Genomic DNA, 26,641 nt, shown 5'->3' with positions numbered 1-26,641 from the left:
GGATTTGATTCTTATTTCAGAATATTTTTCCCTCATTGTAAGGGGGGGATCAATTAGTTTCAGGTGAACATAATAATAATAATATGCAATTAATTGTACTATATATAAAATGTTTATATATTTGTAATTAATTTCTCCCAACAACTTATATATACATAAGGTAACTTTAAATAAATAATTGTTTGATGATATGACACACAACCTGACTTTTTCTCCTGAAGATGATTACTTTCTGAGCTGAATTTTATAAGGGTTAGTGGGTAAACAGTAAAAGAGAGCAGTTAAAATTGTACCATTAAACTGTTTATAAATAGTAAAATAATTTTATAAATTAGTCTGGTCTGTGTAGTAAGTTATTAGTAATAATGGGATCCAGCTCTTTCAAAATTTCATAATTCTTCCTCAGGTAGGTACTCTTTTAATTTCAATTTCAATTTCAAATGGACAAATATTTTGACCAAATTGAAAATGTTTCCATTTCACCAAACAAAATTTATGAGCTTATATTGATGAATAATGGCCCATCTTTTATATCATAAAATGGGTTAATTGTACATTTTGTATTGGGTTAATTTTTCTTTCACAATTTGATGTGTGGTTGCTTTCCATTCATATAATAAAATTCTTCTTATTATAATCATTATTATTTTTCTTTTTTTTTTTTGATTATTTATTGATTAAAATATTTATGTATGGTCGTTTCTACTTTCTAGGGTCCCCCCAGGGCCCCAACCCAACTCCACAATGAGCAATTGCACTACCTCTTCCTTTGCAGAGTCTATTGATTGGACAAAAATGAGTTATTAAAAAACATGCAAAGAGAAATAACTCTGATAAAGCAACTTTAAATGTTCCTAAAAAATAAATATATATAACTAAGGAACCCTCTAAATAATAAAAGTAGTCAAAGGAAAAATAATTGCAGAAGGCTCTCCATCCATTTCAACCAAAAATATTGAATATGATTGTGAATATTTTTGCTTTGATACAAAAATACTAAATGGAAAATTTAAATTGAAATCTCTTAAACTATTATACATGATGTTTCCAATCTCTAAAAAACTTTTCTCTAGATATAGCTATAGTAAATAGGTAAACATATTTTATATTTTTCTTCTCTTTTTTGTTTTTTTAATCTTTTTACTCATTTGTGTATTTTTTTTTTTACTTTTATTAATAAAATATATGTGATGTGAAAGATATAATATTTAAATGATATAAAGAAAAATATTATGAAAAACTAAGTTTTAACAAAGTATTTTAAAAGATCAAATAGGAAAACTGTTGGAAATGCTCTTAGTTAAGAGGTAAAAAATATTGTTTTATCAAATGAGCTATTAAAATTCAAAAATTTATCTCATGATTCAAATATTTATCTTATGAAAAGTATTTAACTATACGTGCAAAAGAACTATTTATTAAGCTATAAATATTATATTATTTTTTCAAATGTTTTAGGAATGTGTGTGTAATATTAATATATTTATTTTTTTAATTTTTAAAATGAATAAAATATATAATGAAAATATAAAAAAAAAAATTGATATATGGTGTAATATGAATGAGTTAGATAAAATAAAATTAAAAAAAGAAGTGAGGTTTATAATAAAAGATTGAGTAGACAAAGGATGTGAGTGCTCCAAAAATAGTAACCAGTTACAACTTTTGCATATTGAAAGTTGATCATAGAAAACATATCAGTCATACTACATAATAATTAAACTGTCAAAAGACAAAACAATCACACCAATGTCACTAAAATTGTAGCCTGAAAATTTAAACAAACCAGAAATGATTTTATACCTACTTTCCTGCTAATTTTCTTTCTTGGATTCTTATGTATCTACATCTCATCATAAAGAAAAAAACAGCTAATAATACAATAACTTAGAATATTAAGCTATGTAACAAAATTTATTACATGAACAATAATAAGAGACCAAGCAGAAACAATGGTTGATGAGATAAAGCATGAGAGTTCATCAATGGCTGATTGGCATTGGCAGATCCATTCTTCATTTTTCCACATATATTGACTACTCCAACTTTGACACTATATGCTTCAGAGGGACTCAAACAGAGACTTGGGTTCCCACTAAGGTCCAAGTTTTTACCAAGCCTATTTAAAAAACTTGAATTGAAAGGCACAGTACCACCTAAGAGATTTTTACTGAGATTCAAGTGGTAAATATGTGAGAGACCACTAAACCCAACTGGGATTTGACCTGTCAAATGGTTGTTTGGTAATGACAAAGTGGTTAAGCTTTTTAGCTGAGACAAAGTTTCTGGTATGGTACCTGAATATCCAGAATCAGCAAGCCTTAACTCTTCAAGTTTCACAAGCTTACCAAGTCCTAATGGTAATTGTACTGACATGGGATTTTCATCCATAATTAAGTACTGCAAACTCTGCAACTTTTCTATTCCTTCTGGAAACTGTTTATTCAGTTTATTGTTACTCAAAGCCATGAAGACCAATACACTCAGTTCCCCAATATCATCAGGAATTCCACCAGTAAGCAAATTAGAGCTTAAATCAAGTTTTTGAAGCTGACCCAGTTGGCCAATTGTGTTGGGGATTGTCCCTGAAAGTTTATTGTAGCTTAAATCAACACCCACTAGGCTTTTAAGATTGCCCAATTGATTTGGGATAGAACCAGTGAGCAAGTTATAGCTCAAATCAAGGTGAACTAAAGAAGTTAAGCTAAAAATCTCAACTGGGATTTTCCCAGAGAGATTGTTTTGTGATAAAGTTAGGATCTTTAAGGACTTAAGTTTAGAAATCTGAGGTGGGATTGAACCAATTAAAGCTGGGTTGGACCTTAGACTGAGCTGTTGAAGTGAGGAGTTGAAGACATTATTATCTTCTGGAACAGATAGAGTTGTTTTCGTATGAGTGAAACAATCAAAGAAGAAAACAGATTGGAGAAAAGGCAGAGCAAAGATTTGAGAAGGGAAAGAAGCTGTTTTCTTGCAAGTTGGGTAAGGAAAAGTACCAAAGTCAAGCCTTGAGACATGAAAAGTATTGTCATTTCCAAGTTTGCATTCTATACCAGGCCAAGATGAGTCTTGTTGACAAGGGTGAGGATAAGAGGTCTTCCATGTTTGGTCAGAAGACATTGATTCCATGATGTTGAGCAGAGTTTCAGCTTCAGATGGTGGAAGTGTCTGTTTGTTTGCATGGCTTAGATTGTTGAGGAGTACAGATAGAGCAGAGTAAGGAAGAGAAAGAAAATGAAGAAGAAAGAAGAGGAAGAAGAAGAGTGAGAATGAGCAGAAGAACATTGTGTTTGTGAGAGAATATGGTCAGCTTTGCTTAGCTTTGCTCACACTGATTTAGATGACTTCTGTTTTTGTGTTCATGACTGTTCTGTCACTAACTCTCTCATCACACTTGTATGTATATATCTGAGAGTTTTGTTGCATGGTGCAAAAATAAAAGAAATTAATTAGCATTAATTAATGACCAGATAATGCATAAGTTCATAATTAGTAGATATATATGAGTGAGTGAGTGAGTGAGTGAGTGAAATGATATGATAGTGTTAAATGCATGCGTGTGTTGAGACGTGAGAGAGAGAAAGAGAGAGAGAGAGAGATGATGTGATTGAAGTGATTGTGAGAAGAGGGAGTAGTAGTAGTGGTAGTGGTGGTGGTAGTATTAACTTGTCTGTCTTCTGTCTGTCTGTCACACAACTTTGTTACAAAATTTGATTATTTTGTAATCAATTAAGCTATGTCTATGGCAAGCTAAGGTAAGGTAAGGTAGGGTCAAGAGATTGATAGACATAAAGAGAGAGAGAGAGAGAGAGAGAGAGAGAGAGAGAGAGAGAGAGAGAGCTGTTATTTTGTTATAGTTTTCATCTCTTCTTTATTTTGAAATCTCTTTGTGATATTTTATAAATTTCACCTTAAATGATCTTTTGTTTCATGCATTATGTTTCTTGATAGTTTTTGGACATGTTCTATTCCTGGTTAATTTCTATACACTTCATTTAAACATACAATAATTAATATGTGAAATGTTACAGTTTTATATAGTTTATTATAATAATTTTTAAAAAATATCACTAACCAATCGCAAAGTAACACGTCTAGAAAGTGCTAGGCACCAATATGCCTAATAGCAATGCTTAAGTACCAGTGAAACATAATACTTAATTGCAATATTACATCTTGGAGGTCTTTTTGCATTTTTCTTATTTTTTTAATCAAATTTTAGCTAAAATGGCTAAAAAGATAGTTATTTTTTTATTATTCTTACTTCAACCATGCTTCCTATTTTAGTTAGTATTAGATTATTTTAATAATATTTAATAATTTAAATTTGTTAATATAAATTAATTTAATAAAATAATAATGCTTTTGATTAAAATATTATTAAAAATATATTAACAAAAAAATAGGGAGCTCTATACATCTAGGGCTAGTTTGGTAAGGTCCATGGGTCCGGGTCTCGGGTCTGGGTCTTGGTTTGGGTTTGGGGTTCGGGGTCCGAGTCCGGGTCCAAGGTTTGGGGTCGGTCCAGGTTCAGGTCCGGAGCATGCTCTTGATTTAAGGTTTGGGTCCGAGTCCGAGTCCAGGCCATAGTCGAGGTTGGGATCGAGGTCGAATTTATTGTAAAGAATTTATAATTTTACATAATCTATTAGTACACCTCAATATCAAACATAATATTGTACTAAATAATAGTAATACATTAATACCATACAATCCAAAACAATACTATACAATACAATGCATCGTGGTATACCAAACGAGCCCTTAAAAAACTATGGGGAGTCATTATTTGTATGGTTGAAGCTTATTTTTTTTAAACTTTAGATAGTATGATTAGAGATGCTTTAACACTACTACAAGAGTTGAATGTTTTAAGTAATTAGCAATTTTTTATATTATTTATAAAATAATAATACGTTAGATAAATAAATAGTATTTGTATCTTATTTATGTATTTATTTAGTGTAATAATAAATTTTAAATTATCTTATGAACTCATAATTATTAGTATATTCAATACTCATATATTTAAATTGTATCAACCCCACATTGGAAATACATCAGCTGAAAAAGAAAGAAAATAAAAGGTGATTGTTGTAGCTAATCAATGTCTGGTCTAAACCTCAGATTTAGGTAAACAAAGAAAAAAGACAAAAATGATGTGGAGTTCAATTCAATAATAACTAAAAATTATGTTTATTTTAAGCATTTTATTTTATTTTAGAGTGAAATAACACTATGGATTGCAATATTGAATTATTATCATTATGCATCACTGAAAATCATGTCATCAAGTCAAGCTTGGATTTGAGGAGCCCATAGAATAGAATAGAATAGAATCACTCTCATCTCAACTGTTAGTCTCTGCATTGCACATCACCTACTCCCCCCACTGCTTATTTTCCCTAGATTTCCATATTTTTCTTTTCACTTTTCACCAAATCACTTTGTTATATTATATATTTCATTATTGAAAAATTATTTGGTAGTCTCCCTAAAAAAAACACTCTGTATCAATGTATTCTTTTTTTTTTTTTTGTCTTCTAAAAAGTTATATTTTTTTTGGTAAATAGTAACATAACTATTCAAAATTTTAAATTTGTAAGCGGCATAAATCTAATATTTATTTTTAGCAATATAAGTACTCATGTTTGTAAAACTATAATTTTTTTCAGTTTCGACAATACAAACTTTGTTTTAAATTTATTAAAAAAATATTTAGAAGATAGTGATACTCATGTCTCTATCTAGATCCAATGATCTAGAATCTGAACTTTATATGTGTACTGTTTAAGACAATAACAGAGTCTGTATTGACGAAATTATAAAAAAATTATAATTTTACAAACATTAAGTACTTATAACGCTAAAAATAAATATTAAATTTGTCACTTATAAACTTAAAATTTTGAGTAATTATATCACTAAAATTATGATATGTATATTAGTTCATTAATTTTCTAAAATTTTTAAATACCTTATGGCATGAAAATCATGATTCAAAATAGTTTGTTTCACACATTTAAAAAATTAATAAATTGTAAAAATTATTAAGATAATTCTTTAACGAAATATTTTAATAGTAGTCTTTTCACTTTTTTTATTTGTATGAAATTTTTTTGGGGTGAATACTATTTTAGACTCTGTATTTTGTAAAAGTTGTCAACTGGACTCACTGTGTTTTGTTAAATGACAAAATAAACCCTATATTTTCCAAAATGGTAAAAATAAAACTCTGAGCCCAATTTTTAATAATTTTATTTTTAATATAACCAACTCTAAGACAATTTCTAACACGAGCAGATATAGAAAATGTAACCAGTTTTATCATAACATTTCTAGATCAGATTATTATTATTAAGTTTTATTTTGACAAAAAATCTGTTCAGGGTCCTATTTGTACAATTTTGAAAAATATATGATTCATTTTATCATTTAACAAAATAAAAAGTCTAATTAGTAACTTTTATAAAACACAGAATCCAAAATGATATTGACCCAAATTTTTATCTCAATTTTTTATTCTAATTTGGAAATCTTGGTAAATCATATTTTATTTTTGCCACTTTTTTTTTTTCCTTTCTTACCAAACAACTCATTTTTTTTTTTTATTATTTTTCATCTTTTTCTCCCCTAAATTATTTCTTCTCACTTTTTTTTCTCCTTACCTGTAAAAACCCAAAGGCCAAAGCAGCCTAATCTTATAATGAAGCTATGAGTCTTAAATTGAGTGCTTATTAGGTAAGTGAGAATAGTACCACCTTATTTTAGATGAAAAATTGCCTCTCACAAATATATTTTTTGATGTAAAACAAGGAAAGTGAGTTTTATTGATTTATTTTGAAAATTTGAGTAAAAAACTTATGAGAGTGCTCTTATATTCTTAGTATGATTTTGCATACTTTTATTGCCATTACTTTACCAAAATATTTTTGCTATAAATTTTTATGGAATAGTACATGTTTTACAAATATTGGTAACTAATTCATCATTATTTGTACTTTGGTTCTCTTTCAATCTCACTAACAATCACATTATTCCTTACAAAAATAAAATAAAATAAAAAATAATATGAGTTAATGTAAAACTAAGATGAATAATAGTATGATTTATATTTTCATTTCTATAATTTTACTTAAATTGGATCACCTCAACAGTAACTATTTGTATTAATATGTTAAAAATTTCTGGATTAGTCATCTTTTAGTAATTTTTGGAAAGATCCCAATTTAAAATTCATCAAAATTTTAGACTAAGATTGTCTCCAAACCTTCTGGGGGGGCAATGTTGTAACAACAAAACAAAGGTGTGATGAAATGAACAATAAACACAACAGTTTTTTCATCAGTAAATGTCAGCAGACAAATTCAATTACTCCTCCAACTCCAACCTGTTGGATATATTAACAGAAGAACAGTAATAGATTTAATGGAGTAGCAGAAAACTCACTGTTGAAGACTATTACAATAGCACTCAAGTGTAAAAGGAAATCTATTTATGTTACTTTTTAACTTTTACCTCTTGTCCTAATGTTTTTACAACTTCATATGCATGCAACAAAATAGTCATAATGGAAATAAATGAAGTAATCCAACCAAATATATATATATATAGACACACATATATATATAAAAATGTGTCCTCAATTGGATCCAAAAGTGACCATCTAAGTAACTACATACGAATACTAATTAATAATATCATAATAAGCTACTCTCTTTTCTCTTTGTCAGCTCAAAATATAGCAACATTTCATTCCAACTGAGAAACTATGTGACATTCTATTGGTGTTGGGATCTTATTATGGAGCCATTTCTTGCTCCAAAATAGAATCCAGCACCATGTTGCTTAGTGTTGGAAAACAATAAGCAATGAAGGACAAAAAAACAATTCAATAAATAGGTAAGGGCAGAGGATATCATTGTATAATGCCTCTCTTCAAAAGTAATAGATGCTATACCAAGTAGAAAAACCTACCTAAGATTTGACTGTTCTGGAAGAATTAATTACCATGAAAATGTTGCATGATAACACCTTTGTGTTTGTGCTATGATGCTACAGCATTCTGTTGTTGTACCATATCTATGGAAGGCTCGAGAGACGATTGTTGAACAACCTCTGCGGCTGTTAAAGTTTCTTTACCTGTCTCCTGATCACTCTCGCTAATTGCATGAGAAATTTGTGATTCGCTAGCATTGTTAAAAGCATCAGGAAGTTGTGAATCCATAACTTCCCTTGCATCAATTAACTGTGAGTCGATAACCTCAGCTGTATCACTCAGCTGTGAGTTGACAACCTCCTCGGTTGTATCATGAAGCTGCGAGTTAGGGACTTCCTTCGTGGGATCATTAGCCTGAGAATCAGCGACCTTAATTGCATCAGGGTGCTGCAAGACAACCTCCTTAGGCGGATCACAAAACTGCGAATCAACGTCCTTAGGTACACCTGTTAGCTGTGAATCAACCTCAAGAGTTGCAACGGAAAGGTGGGAGTCTTTGATCTCCTGCATTGCACTACAAGGCTGAGTGTCAATGTTATTTTCTGTATCATTAAGAAACTCTGTTTCATCATCTTTGGTCAATGCATGGCTCATTTCAGCATCAGCTACTTCATCAGTTGCATGGTTTAGCTCTGACTGATTGATCCCAATATCAGCATCATTACATAGCTGCATGTGGTCAACCACACCTTCAGCATGTATAATCCCTAAAGGGTGTTCCTCGCTATCTAAAGCGCACAAGTGCGAATGGTTCTCTTCTCTATCTGCTTGATGTAGTTTATAATGATCAATAGCAACAGTAACACCAAAATGAGAATGGTCATCCTCGCCAACTGTGTTATATTGCGTCAGCTCATCCTTACGAATACGTTTTGATGTACTTTTTCTTCTTACTCTCTCCTTTCCTCTAACCCTTTTTCCGGTTTCAACTTGTTGAGTAGCAGTCACGATGGCTGGACCTCCAACTTGGTCCCTAAGACATTCATGGGCAATATATCTGATTCTAGAAATCAATTCAATTTGTTGAGAATCCAACCCTTTTGTGGAGAATGTGTCCGCTATGTGTGCAATATCCCTCAACCCGGCATTCTGCAAAATTCAACATTAAACAAAATTGTATTAGATCGACAGATGATAAGCTTTCTAACAGCAGCAGATACTATTCTTCAAATTCACAATTATCTCAGCCTTACTGTTCTTTGAAACTCTGATGAGAGAGATATCGGTCTTCCTACAAATTTACGAGTAATTTTCAGGTACCACTGCAAGTAGTCATTTTCATCTGTACTATCATCACCTTCCACTATATGATATCGACGTTCTGACCATTCATTAAGTTCAGATTCCATCTTCCCTGACAAGTCAACTCCGCCGTCAACCCCACGACTTTTTCTCTCCCATCTCTGTACATCTTCTGGAATTGACTGAAGCATACCGTACTGCCTAAGACAACGATTAGGGAGATGCCTTTCTGCCTTGTCAAAACAAATCAACATTGTCGTTGACCTTCCTAAAATCAGATTATTCTTTATATCTTCTGGAATTAATGTACTATCCATGTTTCTATAAGGAAGCCACTCCACCTACATATGAAAAGGCAGACTATTTGTACTATAATTTCCATAATAACCAAAAATTGAACATTATCCAAACAGTTGAAATATAACTTACATCACATGGCTTCAGTGAATCCAATGCTTTACGGTAGAATACTACATCACGATTAGCAGTGGGGCCACTTTGTTTCCCCTTCCATCGAAGCACAAATGGAAACCGATCGTGTGTTAAGTCATGATTGAGCTTTGGTCGACCAATGTTCAAGTGAAAGTAACTCCAGCACTGGAAAAACAAAAGCAGATTAACGAAGTGTTGAGAGCAGATATTATTCATGCATTAAAAAAAGCTTTTGAATGAAAACCCAAAGGCAGTACTAAAATAAAGGAAGTAAGAGTTTGAGACCAAATATTACCTGTAAAAGTGTTAAGCAACCACTAATCGTACTCTGAGATCTCAATGAGGCATTACCTAGGGCCCTATACAAAAATGACAATGCAGCAGCCCCCCAAGCATACCTTCCACACTGCTCAAAATTCTCAAATAAGGGAAGGTACATAACAGGGACTTTGTTTCCAGTAGTAGTGGAAAATATTGTGCTGCCTACAAGGTATAAGAGGTAAGCACGAGTATGACGTTCAATAATCTCAAGTGGCGCATCCTCAGGGCACCGAGAAAAAAACTCTTTCAACCAGCTTAGCTTCACCATTCCACCACTGGTATAACCAGATTCTGGCGCTTTTCCAAGATATTTTTCACACACAAATTGGCAGGTGGTGTAAGTTGTCCCGATTACTGGTTCTCCATCTATAGCTAGTCCAAGCAATAATGCAACATCCTTGAGGGTTACAGTCATTTCTCCAACATTCAAGTGGAAGGTGTTTGTTTCTCTCCTCCACCTCTCAACTAAGGCAGAAATAAGAGGATTATCAAGACTTATCGCAGGGATCAGTTTTAAATAACCAAACCCAGCCTTCTCTACAAACTCAAGTTGTTTTCGCGTAAGTGCCCATTGATCTAACTTTGAAGTGTGTTCATGACATCTAAGCGCACCACGCTCCTGTAATCGAAATTCAAAACATTACCAAACAGTAAATAAAGGCACTACAAAAAAAATATAAAAGAGAGAAATCTTAGACCCTATTGAGTAAACCCCACCTGCCCATCCCAAACTGCTGAGGAAACATGCTTCTCTTGATCATAAAGTACTGAACAATCAATTGGTCCTGGATTCGTTCCATAAGGGTCTGCCACTGTTACCTCCATTAGCCACGCTGGAGAAAGAAAATAAACACATTAATTACATAAAGTTGATCAAGAATTAGCATCCTAAAGTTCATAATCATATAATGCAGCAATAGATTGAAACAAAAAGTGAAAGACTTGATTTGCATTGGATATTTAACTCATTATCACATCAAATATAAACAAGCATCCATTTCAAATAAAACTATTTATCATAACATGTCTCCCCAATTCCCCATTTAGCAGAGCTCATTCTTTTCATTGTGAAATTTTTCATAAACAAGCTTTTGTAAAAATGATCATGTATCTAAATCAATAATAACACAACACACAATAATGAAAATTCAAAATGACATATCTATCTTCAAGTCTTGTCCCATACATGAAAAAGGCCTCAAATTTCTACTACAACTAAGTAAACAGTTAATTAATCCACAAACCCAATTCATATCCCACATTTACTAGTTCATTACACAACTATACATCATATCTCAACCAAAACAAGCTTGATACACTCCCATTGAAGCCAATCAAAATTCTCATATTTCCCATGTCATACCAATCAAACCCATTGAAGTCAGCCTTTCAATAATAAAATAAAAATATATAAGAAAAACAAATACCTTAAATAGGTCACCGGAAACAGCGAAGGATTGGAAGAAGAAACCCTAAATAGGTCACCGGAATAGTTCCGGCAACGGAAGACCGGCGAGAAATCAGAGGAGGGAAAATACAATTTTGTAAATGGCCGCAACGACGCCGTTTTCTCAGATTGTAGTCCAAGAATTGGTGTGTGTATTTTTGTTGAAGAATAATTATACCCTATTTCCGCTTCTAAGAGAAAACCGACACCGTTTAGGATAAAAATTAAAGAACACTAAATAATAAAAATTAGATTTATTAGGGACCAAAAAGGAAAAAAAAAAACTGTTTTAAGACGAGATTACGATGCTCAAAACGACGACGGATTGAGCCCTAAACGAAAACGATAGAGGAAAGCGGCGAAGAAGGGCTGAAATAATCTTGTTTGGTTTTGTGATGATATTACTGAAAAATAAAAATAAAAATAATATTTAGCAAAATTTATAGAATTTCAAAAGAAATAAAAATATACAATTTTTCTTTTCATAGACCAAATTTCATTTATGATGGTTGTTAAAAAAAAAAAGATTTATGCAAGAAAATATATATTTAATTCTAACATTATATTGGGAAAAAAAAAATAAGTCAATCATATCTACACTCAAAACGTTTACTTATATCTTTTCATAAATTAAAAAAAAAATAGCATGTAACTCATATCTATTATATATATATAAAAGATTAATTTAATTATTTTTAAAAAATATAATCTCCAATATTTTTTTTAGTCTTTTATGTTAATTTTTAAAAAAAAATGTATGATTTTTAAAAAAATTCTTTAATTTTTTATTTTTATTTTTGTGCTTAATATTTAAATATATTTTTATATTTATTTTGTGTAGTATATGAAAAAAATTAAATATACATAAAATATAAAATATTTATTAGTAACATGTTATATAAAGTTGTTATTACTTAATTATTAATTTAAATAATAATAATTATATTTTTTAAATATATAAAATTTAGGGAAAAAAAACAAAAAAAATACAAAAAAGGAAAAAAAATTACAAAAATACTTTGGGCCGGCCCATTAAACATTTATACAGTCCACATACAAATATTTACAAAAATACCACATGCACTAAGCCTTCAGCTGTACAGAGCGAACCATGAAGATGAAAATACGCGCTCGTTTCAAAACCGCAAAACAAAGAAAATAAAACCAAAACGAGAAAAATACAACTATTAATTCTGGCAAAATCAACTGGAAAAGAATACCTGCAATGATCTAAACTGAAAATGACGAAAAAAAAATCAGAAAAACTGTGAAGAAACTGAAATTACACATTTGTTTTCTATTTTATTCGATCAAAATAACTCCCCCTAATATCGAAATCTATATTCATGAAATGTAGATCTGTAACAAACAGATCTGGAGCTCCCACTAAATCCAAACAATGTATGATGTGAAAATTTTTAAAAAAAACCTCATGAATAATACATCTACGTTATATACAGTTGCATTTTGATTTATTTTTTGTTTTGCTTGCCTTATAGTTGCATTATCGTTTTGTGATAGTTTATATATTATGCAAGAATTTAATTTGATGGGGACTAAGAAATAGTAGTTATACATAGTAAGTTTTGTGCAAATAGTTGCATATTAATTTTATAGTGAAATAACATATGCAAGTAGCAAAACTATAACAAAACTACAAAACAACTGTATGCAAGTGCAAATAGTTGCCTTATAGTTGCATTATCGTTTTATGATAGTTTATATATTATGCAAGAATTTAATTTGATGGGGACTAAGAAATAGTAGTTATACATAGTAAGTTTTGTGCAAATAGTTGCATATTAATTTTATAGTGAAATAACATATGCAAGTAGCAAAACTATAATAAAACTACAAAACAACTGTATGCAAGTGCAAATAGTTGCCTTATAGCTGCATTATCGTTTTATGATAGTTTATATATTATGCAAGAATTTAATTTGATGGGGACTAAGAAATAGTAGTTATACATAGTAAGTTTTGTGCAAATAGTTGCATATTAATTTTATAGTGAAATAACATATGCAAGTAGCAAAACTATAATAAAACTACAAAACAACTGTATACAAACTAAAATACAGGAAAAACTCTTTGAACATCAGCATCCATGATAAATCTCATTGTTACCCATTGATGATATAAAAATGGGACTGACCAGGTTAATCTAATCTATTAGCTTTGCCACCTTTACTCATAAATCTTAATCATGTTTGTCCTAATACTTTTCTAATATTAATTTTATAACTCTACTCACGTCAATACTACTATAAGCATGAATTAGATCGTTTTCTTTTCAAGTATAGAATATCATCGGTAATTGTTTCTTATTATTTTATTTTGTTATCTAATTATTTCGACGTGGCTTTGAGCTAGTCCAGCGAGAATGAAAATGACATTAAAATTGTACGAATTTATTTGTACATGCTTATATCAGTTGAATGGCCTAGTCAAAGTCTTCTCTTTTGTCATGAAAGTATTTCAGAAGTTGTAAAGTTAAACTAATAAGTTAAAAAGATTTAATTAAAAACTGAAATAAAATTAAAAATAAAAAGAAAAGAAGAAAAAAAGAGAGTAAAATGATGGATTGATTGATAGAAGTCAATCCTAGACCTAAGCAACAATATATAAGAAACTAGCTTTACAATTAAAAATTAAAAATAAAAAGAAAAGAAGAATTGTTATGGAAAAAAAATTAAAAATTAAAAACTGAAAATAAAAATAAAAATAAAAATTAAAAACTGAAATAAAATTAAAAATAAAAAATTAAAAACTCGAAATAAAATTAAAAATAAAAAGAAAAGACGAAAAAAAGAAAGTGAAATGATAGATTGATTGATAGAAAATGAAAAAAGAGAGGGAAGAGAGTAGGATTTGATAGATGATGGATGGAATGATGACTAAGTGGTATTTGTGTAATAAAACCAACTTTGTAAGTAAAAATGTAGACATAGGCGTGTAGAGGTATTTAGGTAATAAATTGTGCAAAATGGATTTTTCATGTAAAAATTTCTAAATTTTAATCTATAAGAAAATATATCTAACTAATTTTTATTTTGAGTAACCTCTTTTATTGATTTTCCTTATAAATAGTGAAGTTATTTAATAGTTTAGGGGCTGAAATATTTCATCTTTTATAGAGAGCTCTTATGCTGTCAAAATATTTGTACACTTTTATCGAGATTGTTAAGAAATTCACTTGACTAGATCCTTGTGATCTTGGCAATTCATCAAAATAATACAACAAAAAGGCGAGTAAGCTATTACCACTATCACGGGACTAAACCTTTATAAAAATTCTTGTGTTCTTATTGCTATTTCATTATTATTATTATTTATAATCTCATCGCTTTAAAGACTAAACGTTATTGGTTAAAAGCGAGATGGACAGAACAATTCAATACACTCAAATGAAGCTTCGCTATTTCATTATTATTCAGTTACAAGAATTCTCACTATGGGGGATTAGATTGAACATTCTAATCTCTCCTTTACAACACTCATTGATTCTCTTTTCTCTTTCTTTCTCTCTCAACTTTGGTTTTCTCTCCTTTCTCTTTTGATTTTGGTCTTGAATTCTTGTCTTGCTCGAGTAGAATAAAGGCGTATATAGACATAGGCAAGGGTAGAGTGACATAACTGTCATAACAAAATATTAAGTGATTTTGTTATGACATGGCACTTAAGAGCTTTAACCGAGTTAGAGATAGACTTCGATATCAAAGGTGTTGTCGAAATGTGTAGCCAAACATAACAATCATTCACTTTTTATTTTACATTTGAGTAATAGGGACTCAGTTGAGTAAAGAGTTATTTTGGTCTTGGTGAACATAGTAGTTAAGTATGTTTAGCAAGTTCAAATAAAGTCTAAATTTTGCTAGAGGAACATACTTGGTTAACATATCTGTTGGGTTTCTTTGGTTTTAATCTTCTTCACTTACCTAAGAATCTTCTTTATCTATAGAAAAGTCTTCATATAGAACTCAAATCCAATCTCTCTTTTTTCTGGACCTCTCTCTCTACCTCTCAATCTCTCTCTCTCAAACACAGTCTCATCTTAAAACTCGTCAATCCAACGTACTTTAAATAATAAGTGTTAGTGGTGTTTATAGGTTCTGAATGAAGATTCTAAGTCGGTGGTTGCACCTGATAAGTTATTAAATTAGTTACGCAAATAATAAACTTAACACCCTCCACGTAACAAAATCATCACCTCAGCATAAGACAATGTGCTTTCAGATGAGACATACGTTTCTTGGACAAAAGACTGAAGTGAATGTTTAAGGGACTTCCGGATAGAAAAAGAGCTAGCTGGAGTTGACTTATCTAGAACTCCCTTCCAGAATGAACTATTAGCCATTCGGAACTCCTTTCTGAAGGAGGACTAGTTTTCCTGAAGACAACACTCGAAGTGGACATGATAGCCATCCGAAAACGCCCTTCCGAATGGGAACTATCATTTCACGAGACTCCTCTTAAATGGACAAGTTAACTATCTGAGAACCTACTTCCAAGAGACAGTCTTATGGAAATCCTTTCCTTTGGAGAAAGTCAGTACCATCACCTTGCTGCTTTTTATGATCACTCCAGCAAAATCAAATAAACAGTTTGTCTTGGTTTATGCTTTGGGTTTGTGATACACCAATTTATATTATCAAGGCTGTAAAGTAACCATACCTCATATTAAATAATTTATACATAACAAATAGACATTATTTACTCTTGATTTGTAACCTCCTTATATCAATGACAACGAGAATGCACTTCTTGCGATTGTCAACTAAGTATTATACTTCAGATAATAATTTCTACTCATAATACTAAATGTTCAAATCTAACCTGATCAATACAATGTTTTTTTTATATAATTGTTATATTAATCTAGTAAAGACGTTACTATATACCAAGACAAATCTCAACAATATTAATAATGTATGCTTATCCTTATTATTCTGTCATCCAATACTGTCTTCCCTCGAAAGAGCTTACACCAGAACATATTCTTTCAATCATGTCTGGTGTCTTTTAGACCACTCAGATTATCTATCTCACTGTAGCATTTATGGGACACATAAATGGGGCCATGCCATGGTCCCAAGTCTCTCTTAGCTCAGTCATTACATATATGTGTATACTATATTAGTCCTGTGGCCACCAATGATTGTATTGACACTCGTGGCCATATTTGTGATGATTGTTCAATTCTATTGTCTATTGGCCATGAGAAAAGTATTCATAAATCTCAGACGAGATGATCTAACACCTTACTAGATTATCTCAGTAAAGTAATGTCCACAAGTTAGTTCCTAAAATGAGTATGAAATAATTATCAGATTGTCACCGATGCCCAAATAAAATCAACTTCAATTATGAATAAATAAGATTGGTTCCCACACTCGAGGTTGAGGAAATTACACTCTATACCATTTTAATATTGTCCTCTTTTATTTTTACCATTTTTTTTAAAATCTATCATTTTTACTTCTTTTTTAAAATAATGTACCAATTTTGCCCCTGTCATTTCAAGATACTCTCTATGTGAATCTCTTATGTCAGGATATTTTAAGTACAATACATATAAAAAGAGGTATGTTTCAATTAAATATAAAATTAAAGGTAAATTTGATCAATTAATTAATAAAAATAGTATTTTTCAACTTACCCCCGAAAGGTTGGTATTATTAAAGAAAACGGTAGATATAATCCTCGTAAATATCTTATGACTCAAGCATTTACCTCTCAAAAAAATACCATGAACACATACATACAGCATACAATACAACAAATCAAGTTAAATTATGCTCTCAAGTCCAATCAAGAAACTTCAAACAACATAAATATATATATATATATCTATTTATATCTATATATTTATATATTTAGAACAGATCAATTAGTACATTCACATGCAAGGTAAGTAAAGCACTCTTGCCTTGTAAGACCATAAATGTTAAAACATTTAACACATGAGTTGAGTTGCCAATGTCATTGGAAATTACATGTAGTAGTAGTAATCATAAAAGTAGGAGGAGATGGAGGATTATAGTATAAATAAAACTACATGGGATTAAAAGAGAGAAGAAAAAAGAGGGAAAACAATCAATAAATAAATACAGATTTGAGCAGTCTATTTCAACAAAGCAGATTCATGTGTCTTTCTCTTTCCATCTAACCTGACTTCCATTCCAGGTCAGAAGTAAAGTAAAAAAAGAAAAATAACAGGGAAAACGGGTATCAAACAAAATGCAATAAATATTCTTCAAAGGTGCAAGTGACTACAAAATATTAAATAAACGAATTGTGTGGTGTTTTCTCTAGCAGATCATCATCACATCACAAACACGTCATTACTGTATTTGGGCTATCTCCATTTTCTTTTGTAATTTTGCAGACAATCTACTGTGCACAAAATGCAATTTGTTCGTCTTTCCCCTTCCGGGAAGGGAACTATTGAAACATTCGCAGGAAGTTATTTGCATATGCCATTGGCTTCACATCAGGGTGTGGCTGTAAGGAGATTAAAATTACTCAAAATATTAATATTTACTTTAACTAGAACTGTTTAGGGGAGGGAAAGGTAAATGGATGAATAAGCATTAAATATGAAAGCATTGTTTTGTAGCAGAAGGCAGAAACAACTTACCACTGCTGAGAATGTAACAATGTTTGGTTTTAGTTCAGGTGCTTCGAATCTTATAAAAGCACCTTTATTGCCCATCTGCAAAAAAGCCATCAAATGTAAACTAAGCAGGCAAGGCATTTCAAGCCCACAATGTACTTGAATTACTGAATAGATTTCATTGCTCTAATTCTAGAATACAAGACATCAAAAACACCAAAATGATCATATATTTGATCTTCAATATATCGATTAATTTTGGCCACAGTCCACCTTTCATATCACAAGGAATAAACCGATGCATGATAGACAGAATCATGAAATATTTCAGATTCAGAGCACATCCAAATACCAATCAGAAAACGCAATATATATAGCAATGCAGGTTGATATGCAATGTAAGGAAGCTATGACCCTGCATATGGCATTAAAGCAGGACATGGCCATCTTAACAGAGCTATTATGTAAAGGAGAATACTATTAAATCATCTTTACTATACAAATATTATGTGGTGCATTGTATCAATTAGCAAAATAAATAAAAAAGATTCATGCACAAACTGTTAGCATCTACAATCAAGAAAACAAAGCAGAAAAACCAGTACAAGATTTCCTGATTTTTAACAAAGATTCAACAACTGGTGACTCATCCTGATTGAATGAGCCAGCCTATGTAATGTTCAGAAATAATTTGGGTATGTCATGTCAAAGTGAAGATTCATCGAGTCATTGACAAAAGCAAAACAGTACATACTGCAAAGGTTCAAAAATGCTTAACCACTCGTTTATTTTTAAAAAAAAAAATGCTTAACCACTCCTTGGGACATTATAGTGGAATCTAAAACACTTGACAAAATAGCATTACCTGATCACAGTAGTTTGGTGCAGAAAATACAGTAATTAGTTTACCGTCATGCTCAATCTCATACCCTTCATCCTTTACTTCATGAGAGCGCACAACTAAATCTGTCATTGGATCAAGCATGTGAGTTTACTGACTATGGAGCAAGACTATAAGGAAACAGCATGAAACATACCTAGATTGTTTTCCTGCAAAAATCTTTTCGTCACATCACCACCAAAAGAAAGGCCAACACCACGTTTGCTAGGTCCTCTTCCCAGTGAAGGTTGTGGATCACTCCACAGCAATTCACACATCAACCCTATCAAAAGGAAAATAAGTAAATGAAAATGAACAAGCATAAATCCATAGAGCAATTCACAGAATGTCTACTGCATCATATTTGGATGTGTAGCTTGCCAATGATGACATGACAAAAGTTATAATTTAAACCTTCCTCGGGAGGTTCACAGAAGCGGTCAATAGCTCTAATGTCAGAAAGTTTCACTCCATCAACACTAAAAAGACCCCCATGAACAATAAAGACCTTCTGATTGATTACATGAGCCAGAGGTAAGCAGCAAAAAACTTCTGCAAATAGTTCCACAAATGTTTCATTCAACTTGGAGCGAACTTCTCCTTCAAAACCATATATCTTGTTCATGCTTTTGCTCTCATGATTTCCCCTTGCAAGGTACATGGCTGAAAATATACAAATATGTTAATAAAACAGCTAATTAGACATGAATAGTGCACAAACAATCTATTAAAATTTACAAGTACATAACTTCTTTTTGAAATAAATAAACAAAACCAAAAGAAAAGTTACTAATATGAATTCATAAATTAAAAAAAGCAAGAAGCTCCTGAAACACTCGCGAGCTTTTTATTTGCTACTTGCTACCACAATCAGCCCATGATAGCACAACATCAAGACACAGATGATACTCCTAAATAAAACTAAACAAAAATGGCAGTAAACCAATTGCAAATTACAGATGGTTTACCTGATGGAGACATGCACTTGAATGCAAACAGTGTGAGGATGACCTCCAAAGAAAACGATCCTCTATCCACAAAATCACCATTGAATAAATAGGGATTATCATCTGAAGGAAGCCCGTTAAGCTCAAAAATATTTAAGAGGTCATAGAACTGCATCACAGGGAAAATAAAAGAAAATTAAGAAATTGTAACCCAATAACGACGTGGCTACAAGATGCGGTCATGGACATGAACAGAAAATTTTGAAAGCATTATTAGTATATGAATTGAAACCATCATTCAGGATATGAAATACAGAAGGGAGAAAAACTAATCAAAGGCCATCAAAGTGCTGTCTTTTAGACAAGTAATAGAAGACAGTCAAACATTGAAAACAAGGGATAATGGTTATATGACAAGGTATGAACTGAAATGAAAGTCATACAATTTTAGACCATTAACATTGACTGATTTGATATAGACCATACTAAACAACCACCATTTAATCTCACTATGAAAGTTCAACCATACCTCCATCACTATTAATTTACTAGGCTTGTGTTTAATAAACTTCATTTGTTCTCTCAACTTCATTCGTTCAGTGTTGGGTCTAATATGTCATATTGTGTAGTACCAGTGAGAAGAGACAAACAAGTTACCTGACCATGCACATCACCACAAACAGTAAAGTGATTGCCCTCTGGAACAGTTACATCAACTAAAGAAGGCAGGGCCTGCAACATTTCTCTTGTTTGTAATACGATTTGGAATGCATATCTGCAATATGAAAACCAAATTAGACAACAATGATGATGTCAAGTTATGAATAAGACACTCTGAATGATGTCTATCATTGTACCGTTTGTGTAAACACTTTTGATTCTTAAAATCCTCCATCATTTTCTTTACAAATTCCATCGTAATAGTATCTCCTTCTATCCGTGCGCCTGAATACTGTGGCTCCACATCTGGATGTTAAAACAAAAAGCAACTTAATGAATACCTAGAGGGTTAGCACATATCATTAAGTTCCTTTAGTACAAGAAAGATACAGAAACTTAGCTGAGATACAAATTGGTATACAGACAAAAGACTAAGCAACTCGGCAATTAATGTAAGAGCCTCATGCCTAAAAGTAAACCCTAAACCATAGGAAAAGCGTATCCTTCTATGCCCTATTTCATTTTGAAAAAATCTCAAAGAAAGCCAATGTTTATCTTGACAAAAAAATATTATTCCTAGTCCAACCAAAATTAACAAAAAAAAAAAACAAGTGTGAGTTTCAAAGCAACGTTGAGGTAGAGTTGCCCATTTATAAAGGTAATAAATCACAGAATGCTCATTTTCCCCCAAATGGAAAAATTGCAATTTGCAGGATTTTATCATCCCAGAGGATACCAGCAACCATTTATATCAACAGCTAATCTTAAAATACAAGAGAGACCTTTCAAAATCACAAATCAGTACAAGATGAATAGTAAGTTTCAACAAAGTTGTGGTTACAGATAAAGCTAGTACAACTGCACAGTCATCAACTTTAACTTACCAATAAGAGCTTTACTTACAATTCTAATTGCATTGAAGATTCGCTAATTTGGATATTGCACATTATAATCCATATCTCAAAACATTTGAATCTAAATTTGGACCACAGGGAAATTCTCTGGTTTGTTTTTAATAGTTTCATAAGTAATCTTAAACCAGTCTCCCATCAACCTGATGAGAGAGAATGGAAAGAGATTAAACTCCTACAACTTAGTTAGCTAGCAAAATTATCTCACACTGTTGAACTCTATCATGGCTATGTACTTCAGTAAACCACTCCCTCTCAATTACTAAAAAATATCAAAAGAATGTCATGACTACATATGATACCATTAAGAAATAACGCAAATCATGCAATGTTTGACCTGTCAACTTAGGCTATCATACCCAACATATTGTCATACCATTTGACTCCCTACATCAGGCACATGACCAGAGCTCACAATAAAGATTCCCTCCAGAACATTTCTTTTCTACCCATTACACTGAAAAATTGTACTCCCAAAGAAATGTATGATGCAATCTTTAATAGCAGATCTATGAATTTGCCATTAGTGAATGAATATAATCAATCATTCAGTTCCTACATTTTTAAAGCTTATTAAAATTGTTGTGGTACGACTTATTGTGAACTCAAACCTAGGTCATTAACTCGATTTTTGACACGAACACCACCAATGCAGCCAGACCACCAATATGCCCCAAGAACAATCAGCAGCACCCCCAATATTGTGGCTACCACTATGCCTGTTGTTGTTCCCACTCTCATCACCATCGCTGCCGCAATTGCTACTGTCACAGCTGCTACAGCCACTTGAGTGGAAACTGATGGTGAACTGGGGGTTGCTCCTATAATGATAAATTATACAAGAATACTATAAATAAACTAGTTAATTTTTTGTTTTTGTTTGAAAAATAAACTAGTTAATTGTCAATATATAACAGTAAACATAACAGTGATCATCAATATGATCAATGAATTAACCAAGCTTCTACATGAAACCTACGCTACAGAAGGTCACTGATTCCATATGGGAATGGCAAAACTAGAATAACTTTCTATTCAGTACTTAGAGTCAACACTGGAAATCTGTCCAACCACAGTGACACTGAACAAAGCTGGATACATTGGTAAATAAAGCCCTAACTAATCACTTAAAACAGGTTCCCCATGAACAGTTAATTACTCCATTTAGTTACTTGGGTCCAAGGTAATTTACCTAATGTCTGGTCACCTTTCAAATTTTTCCATATTGAAACCCCAAGATCAGAGCCACAGGTTCTGGTTTGTCAACTACATTGAGACCCGCTTTAACAAGTACATTTGTCTATATGACATAACCTCAAAGACCAGTAGGACTGCACCATTTTTCACAGTTACGTAGCTCCACAAAGGTTTGAGATTTTTTAAAAGCAAATTAAATATTGAAAATGATAGGTACTTGTACAAATCAGAGGTTGAAATGTGGCTAGGATGACAAGTCTGACATTAAAATAAAAAATGCATCATACGAATGGCATAGAGACTTTAGTTAAAAAATGCTCAAGAATCACTGTCAATTTGGAAAGACATATCAAGGGAAGATTGTTAGTACCAAATGGGATCAATGATGTGTCTAGCCTCTTACATGTAGACACAAGAAACGTTTGTGGTCTGTGGAGTATGGAGCTAACCATATACCCCGTGTAAGAGACACTACAGCCCTGCCAAATGATGAGGGTAATGACTCAAGTCAAGTGCCTGAAATCGGTCATTCACTAAGTACGACTCAATTACAAATCATATAGAGCTTTTAGTGAATGGCCTGAATTTCTACACGTTTTCCGCCTCAAATAATAATTTTATTAACGAACCCAAACAATCACTGGAATATTAATTAGGTAGGTATATATATCAGCAAAACTAATGAATCCAGAAACAAACAAACAAAAAAAAAACCAGAAATATTGCTTGAAAACAAAAGTCACTTGAAAGAAAAAAGAAAAGCAAAGCAAGTAAAATTGATGAATGATGAAGACAATAAACCAAATAACTCAACAAAACTGCTTCAAAAATTTGTAACAATATCTAAACTCAATAATAACAAAAAGAAACAACATGATATTAATAATATGGATACCTATAGTATGGAAATCAATAGATTCTGCAACAGATCTCTTTTCAGATTGTGGTGCAGCAATTGCTTCTTCAAATTTAATCTTCATCACTGCTTTCTCACACTCTTTCAACTTCTTGGTAGCATCAGGATCATTGGGACATATTCTCTTCACCTGTTTCAAATAGGAAATTGAACTAGTTAACAATAGAGACGCTACAAAATGAATAGCATCTAAATAAAAGGTGGCCTGCAAAGTGGTTATTAACTAATCAGAAACAAAGGAAGAACTGAAAATAACACAACAAAAGGTCAACTGAAGCTTTACGAAAAACATATACATTGCACTAATTACAAGCACCGCCTTTTATAGAACCTAACTGCACTTAGGTATTAAAATTAGGTAGAAAGAAATCAATACACATGAGATGATATCATGAAACTACTAAGTCTACAAGATGAATAACCTTCAAGTATTATCAGTGAAATCCTAGCATTGAAAAATGTGCCTTTGAAAGAAAAAACTTGAGACACACGGGGACAAAAAGAGAAATTAACCTGCTGAAAATCTTTGAGTGCTTCTTTGAATTTTCCCATGGCAAGATAAGCTGCACCTCTCCTGTAATAACCCTGTAACAGCAGAGAATTATCAAAACATGATTAAAAAATATTAGGATGATGAGAACCTATAGAAAGTTAGGCCACAAAAGCATGCCTTGGAATATTTAGGATCAACTTCAATAGCTGTAGAAGCATCCTGTATAGCACTGCCATATTCCTCCAGTTTGAGATGAGCAAATGACCGGTTAGCCCAATATACAGCATTTTGACTGTCTATTTCAATTGCTTGTGTGTACAAATCAATAGCTTGAGCATATTTGCGGACTGAAATCAAAGCATTGCCATCAGCACAACAAAGACGTAGAAATATAGCACAATTCCCGTAATAGTTCTAAAGTATTTGACAAAAAAAGATTTAAAATAATTAAAAGGATTCTTAGTTGAGGTAAAATTGGTAACAAATAACATTTGCCTTGTATGCTCACCTTATACATTCTAATTTCTACTTCTTTACTGCAGCGACAATTTAGTTTCTAATTTCTAATTAAGAACTCAAACCATTAATAAACTAAATTTAATCTAATACAATACATGGAGTAGAAAGTCAAGTTAGATGATATGGATTCAAGTCAGACTTTCAATCAAGGTCAAAATCTTGGTCCAATACCTTGATAATAAGTATTTTATTAAAAAAAAAGTAATAACCTTAGAAGCAGATTCCAGAAGAATGTTTTATGACCTTTAAATGCTTCATTTGCCTGGACTTTGAATTCCTCGGCTCGTGAAACATCAGATTTTTCAGCTTCCATACTGGGGCAACAGATTTGTTGTCTGCAGCAAGTGTGAAGAAAACACTTGGCAAATAAGGTTACAACAATCAAGTAAACAATCAAAAATTAACGATCATAGACATGTGTGTGTGCAGGTAGCAACCATAATCAAGCAAACAATTGAGAATCAATAAAACAATCTTATGTCCATTCATTAACCAGAATAGTCTTTTAACCAGTAAATATTCACATAATTAGCCAAAAAAATTAACACCATACTGTTATCCCCTGCCTCCCCCGATTAAAGGACCTCTTCCAACTAGTGCAAGTAAGCCTATGTCAACATTCAAATGCAGAGTACTGAAAAAAAAATATATTTAACATTTTAAACAATAATCTCCACTTATTTGTCTCCAAAATAATACTGCTCAAACACAAAACCTCTCCATATAAAAAATATAAAAAAAAATTAAAAAAAAAAAACTTAGTGAACATAAACTTATAGTTCAAAAATGCAAGTAAAAACTCAACTCTAAGCTCACCACTCTGGCAGAAACTTCAGAAATTAAATCCATACATCTTATCACTTTGAGACAAGTGCTTATTGATACAGCAAAGCTCTTAACATGCAAGGACCAATCCTTACCCATGCTTTCTACATTAACTTATTATTCATTATTTAGAAAGAAAAAAAAATTGATTTCTTTACACCCTTTGGCGTCTTACAAACACAAACCCCGTTACAAAAAGGGAGCTAACAGAATCATTGAAAGAGCCAAAAAAAATTACTATGCTCCCTTTCACTCAATCCCAGAAGCCAAATGGAGTTCATTCATGGCTCTGTTCGTGCAACCGACATTATTTTTCATGCTATATGAATATATACAAAAATGGATTGTAAATACACAATATTTTCCCAGGAAACAAACAGAGTATAAATTAATAGCGTGAAATGGTAATTTAAAGAGAGAATAAGAAAGAGGAATGACATAATGAAGTTTACCTTGTGCAAGCAAAGTCGATCCTTCAGAGACCGGAGTTTGGAGGGAAGCGAAAAACCCTAGTCTGAGTCTGAGACAGAAATTTGAGAGCCCCCGCTCACACTTTTTATTTATAATAATGGTAAATAAATAATAATAAATATTATTAACTTCACCAAACTATATATAGAGAAAGATAGTTCTCAACCTTCTTCTTTTGTTTTGTTTTTTCCCTAACTAACCACAAAAGTAAAACTAAAAGAGATAAAATGTATAAGAGCATTGTACTAGTGGTGTTTAGTATTGTCTAGATATATCGTTTTGCGATTCGTTAGTGATACTTCATAAAAATTATTATGTTAAACTATATGAGACCCGATACTTAATTACACCAATAGCAATATTGACACGTAAGAGGGTGCTAGGCATCTTTTTAGCATTTCTTAATGTATAAAGGCTCCATCTTTTAAAGAGAAATGCTAAAAGACATTCATGATAAAGTATAATATTGTTATTAGTAGAATTTAATATCGTATCTTACTTGTTTTATTTTAATAAAAATATAAAAAATCACTAATTAGTTATAAGGCAACACTTTATCGTAGTATTAGGCACCATAAATACCTGATGCTCTTTTTGAAAGCCACCCTCTAGTTAGATTTGGAAGACATTTGATATAATTAGTTAGGACGCATTTGAGAGGCTAAGAAATAATTAGAATTGAAGATAATTAAAGACAATTACACGATTTTTACTACTAAATTGTGTAATAACTAAAAAAAATATATTTTAAATATTAAGCACTAA

General features: G+C 31.6%; 4 protein-coding genes across 8 annotated transcripts in view; 1 reads left to right on the top strand and 3 right to left on the bottom strand.

The window, feature by feature from the left end:
- LOC115701146 (glutamyl-tRNA(Gln) amidotransferase subunit A, chloroplastic/mitochondrial) overlaps nucleotides 1–13,940 on the top strand; it is a 62,781-nt gene extending 48,841 nt beyond the window's left edge. Inside the window, exon 12 of the mRNA XM_061102160.1 lies at nucleotides 13,930–13,940. The gene's annotated coding sequence lies outside the window, so the exon portion shown is untranslated. The remainder of the gene's footprint in view (nucleotides 1–13,929) is intronic.
- LOC115698765 (receptor like protein 29) lies at nucleotides 1,636–3,735 on the bottom strand. Its single transcript, XM_030625938.2, has one exon. The coding sequence runs from the start codon at nucleotides 3,283–3,285 to the stop codon at nucleotides 1,918–1,920; it is 1,368 nt and encodes a 455-aa protein (XP_030481798.2). The 5' UTR covers nucleotides 3,286–3,735; the 3' UTR covers nucleotides 1,636–1,917.
- Nucleotides 7,719–11,871, bottom strand: LOC115700946 (protein MAIN-LIKE 2-like). Its single transcript, XM_030628626.2, has 6 exons — nucleotides 11,422–11,871; nucleotides 10,712–10,827; nucleotides 9,969–10,613; nucleotides 9,671–9,838; nucleotides 9,193–9,582; nucleotides 7,719–9,088 (listed from the first exon to the last, which is right to left on the bottom strand). Exons 2-6 carry the CDS (start codon nucleotides 10,817–10,819, stop codon nucleotides 8,048–8,050), a joined length of 2,352 nt encoding a protein of 783 aa, XP_030484486.2. The 5' UTR covers nucleotides 10,820–10,827; nucleotides 11,422–11,871; the 3' UTR covers nucleotides 7,719–8,047.
- A 3,575-nt stretch (nucleotides 13,941–17,515) lies between the features above and the next one.
- On the bottom strand, nucleotides 17,516–26,074 carry LOC115699450 (serine/threonine-protein phosphatase 5). Of its 5 annotated transcripts, XM_061102157.1 has the most exons (15): nucleotides 25,858–25,974; nucleotides 25,134–25,214; nucleotides 24,824–24,915; nucleotides 24,239–24,408; nucleotides 24,082–24,153; nucleotides 23,548–23,698; nucleotides 22,067–22,276; nucleotides 20,742–20,850; nucleotides 20,542–20,659; nucleotides 19,906–20,053; nucleotides 19,352–19,600; nucleotides 19,095–19,220; nucleotides 18,923–19,023; nucleotides 18,082–18,156; nucleotides 17,516–17,945 (listed from the first exon to the last, which is right to left on the bottom strand). In XM_061102157.1, exons 3-15 carry the CDS (start codon nucleotides 24,891–24,893, stop codon nucleotides 17,886–17,888), a joined length of 1,659 nt encoding a protein of 552 aa, XP_060958140.1. In that variant the 5' UTR covers nucleotides 24,894–24,915; nucleotides 25,134–25,214; nucleotides 25,858–25,974; the 3' UTR covers nucleotides 17,516–17,885. The 5 variants fall into 5 exon arrangements, with proteins under 5 accessions (XP_060958140.1, XP_060958139.1, XP_030482729.2 ...); XM_061102156.1 differs by lacking the exon at nucleotides 25,134–25,214 and having other exon boundaries at nucleotides 25,858–26,014; XM_030626869.2 differs by lacking the exon at nucleotides 22,067–22,276 and having other exon boundaries at nucleotides 25,858–25,970.
- Between the last annotated feature and the right edge of the window lie 567 nt (nucleotides 26,075–26,641).

The sequence above is a fragment of the Cannabis sativa genome, chromosome 8, assembly GCF_029168945.1.
Source record: "Cannabis sativa cultivar Pink pepper isolate KNU-18-1 chromosome 8, ASM2916894v1, whole genome shotgun sequence".
Classification (NCBI taxonomy): Eukaryota; Viridiplantae; Streptophyta; class Magnoliopsida; order Rosales; family Cannabaceae; genus Cannabis; species Cannabis sativa.
The sequence above is the reverse complement of the archived record's forward strand: the minus strand, read 5'-3'. Positions and strand labels throughout refer to the sequence as shown.

Bases quoted from the DNA above. Each gene is read 5' to 3' on its own strand.
- LOC115699450 (XM_061102156.1), bottom strand. From the start codon at position 24,893: ATGGAAGCTGAAAAATCTGATGTTTCACGAGCCGAGGAATTCAAAGTC. The intron at 20,054-20,541 runs GTAACTTGTTTG...CCTGTGATGCAG, and splicing joins GTGGTGATGTGCATGGTCAG to TTCTATGACCTCTTAAATAT. The intron at 19,221-19,351 runs GTTTAAATTATA...TCCTTTTGATAG, and splicing joins CTGTGAACCTCCCGAGGAAG to GGTTGATGTGTGAATTGCTG.
- LOC115700946 (XM_030628626.2), bottom strand. From the start codon at position 10,819: ATGGAGGTAACAGTGGCAGACCCTTATGGAACGAATCCAGGACCAATT. The intron at 9,839-9,968 runs GTAATATTTGGT...TTGTTTTTCCAG, and splicing joins GTTGCTTAACACTTTTACAG to TGCTGGAGTTACTTTCACTT. The intron at 9,583-9,670 runs GTAAGTTATATT...TTTCATATGTAG, and splicing joins ATTCACTGAAGCCATGTGAT to GTGGAGTGGCTTCCTTATAG.
- LOC115698765 (XM_030625938.2), bottom strand. From the start codon at position 3,285: ATGTTCTTCTGCTCATTCTCACTCTTCTTCTTCCTCTTCTTTCTTCTT.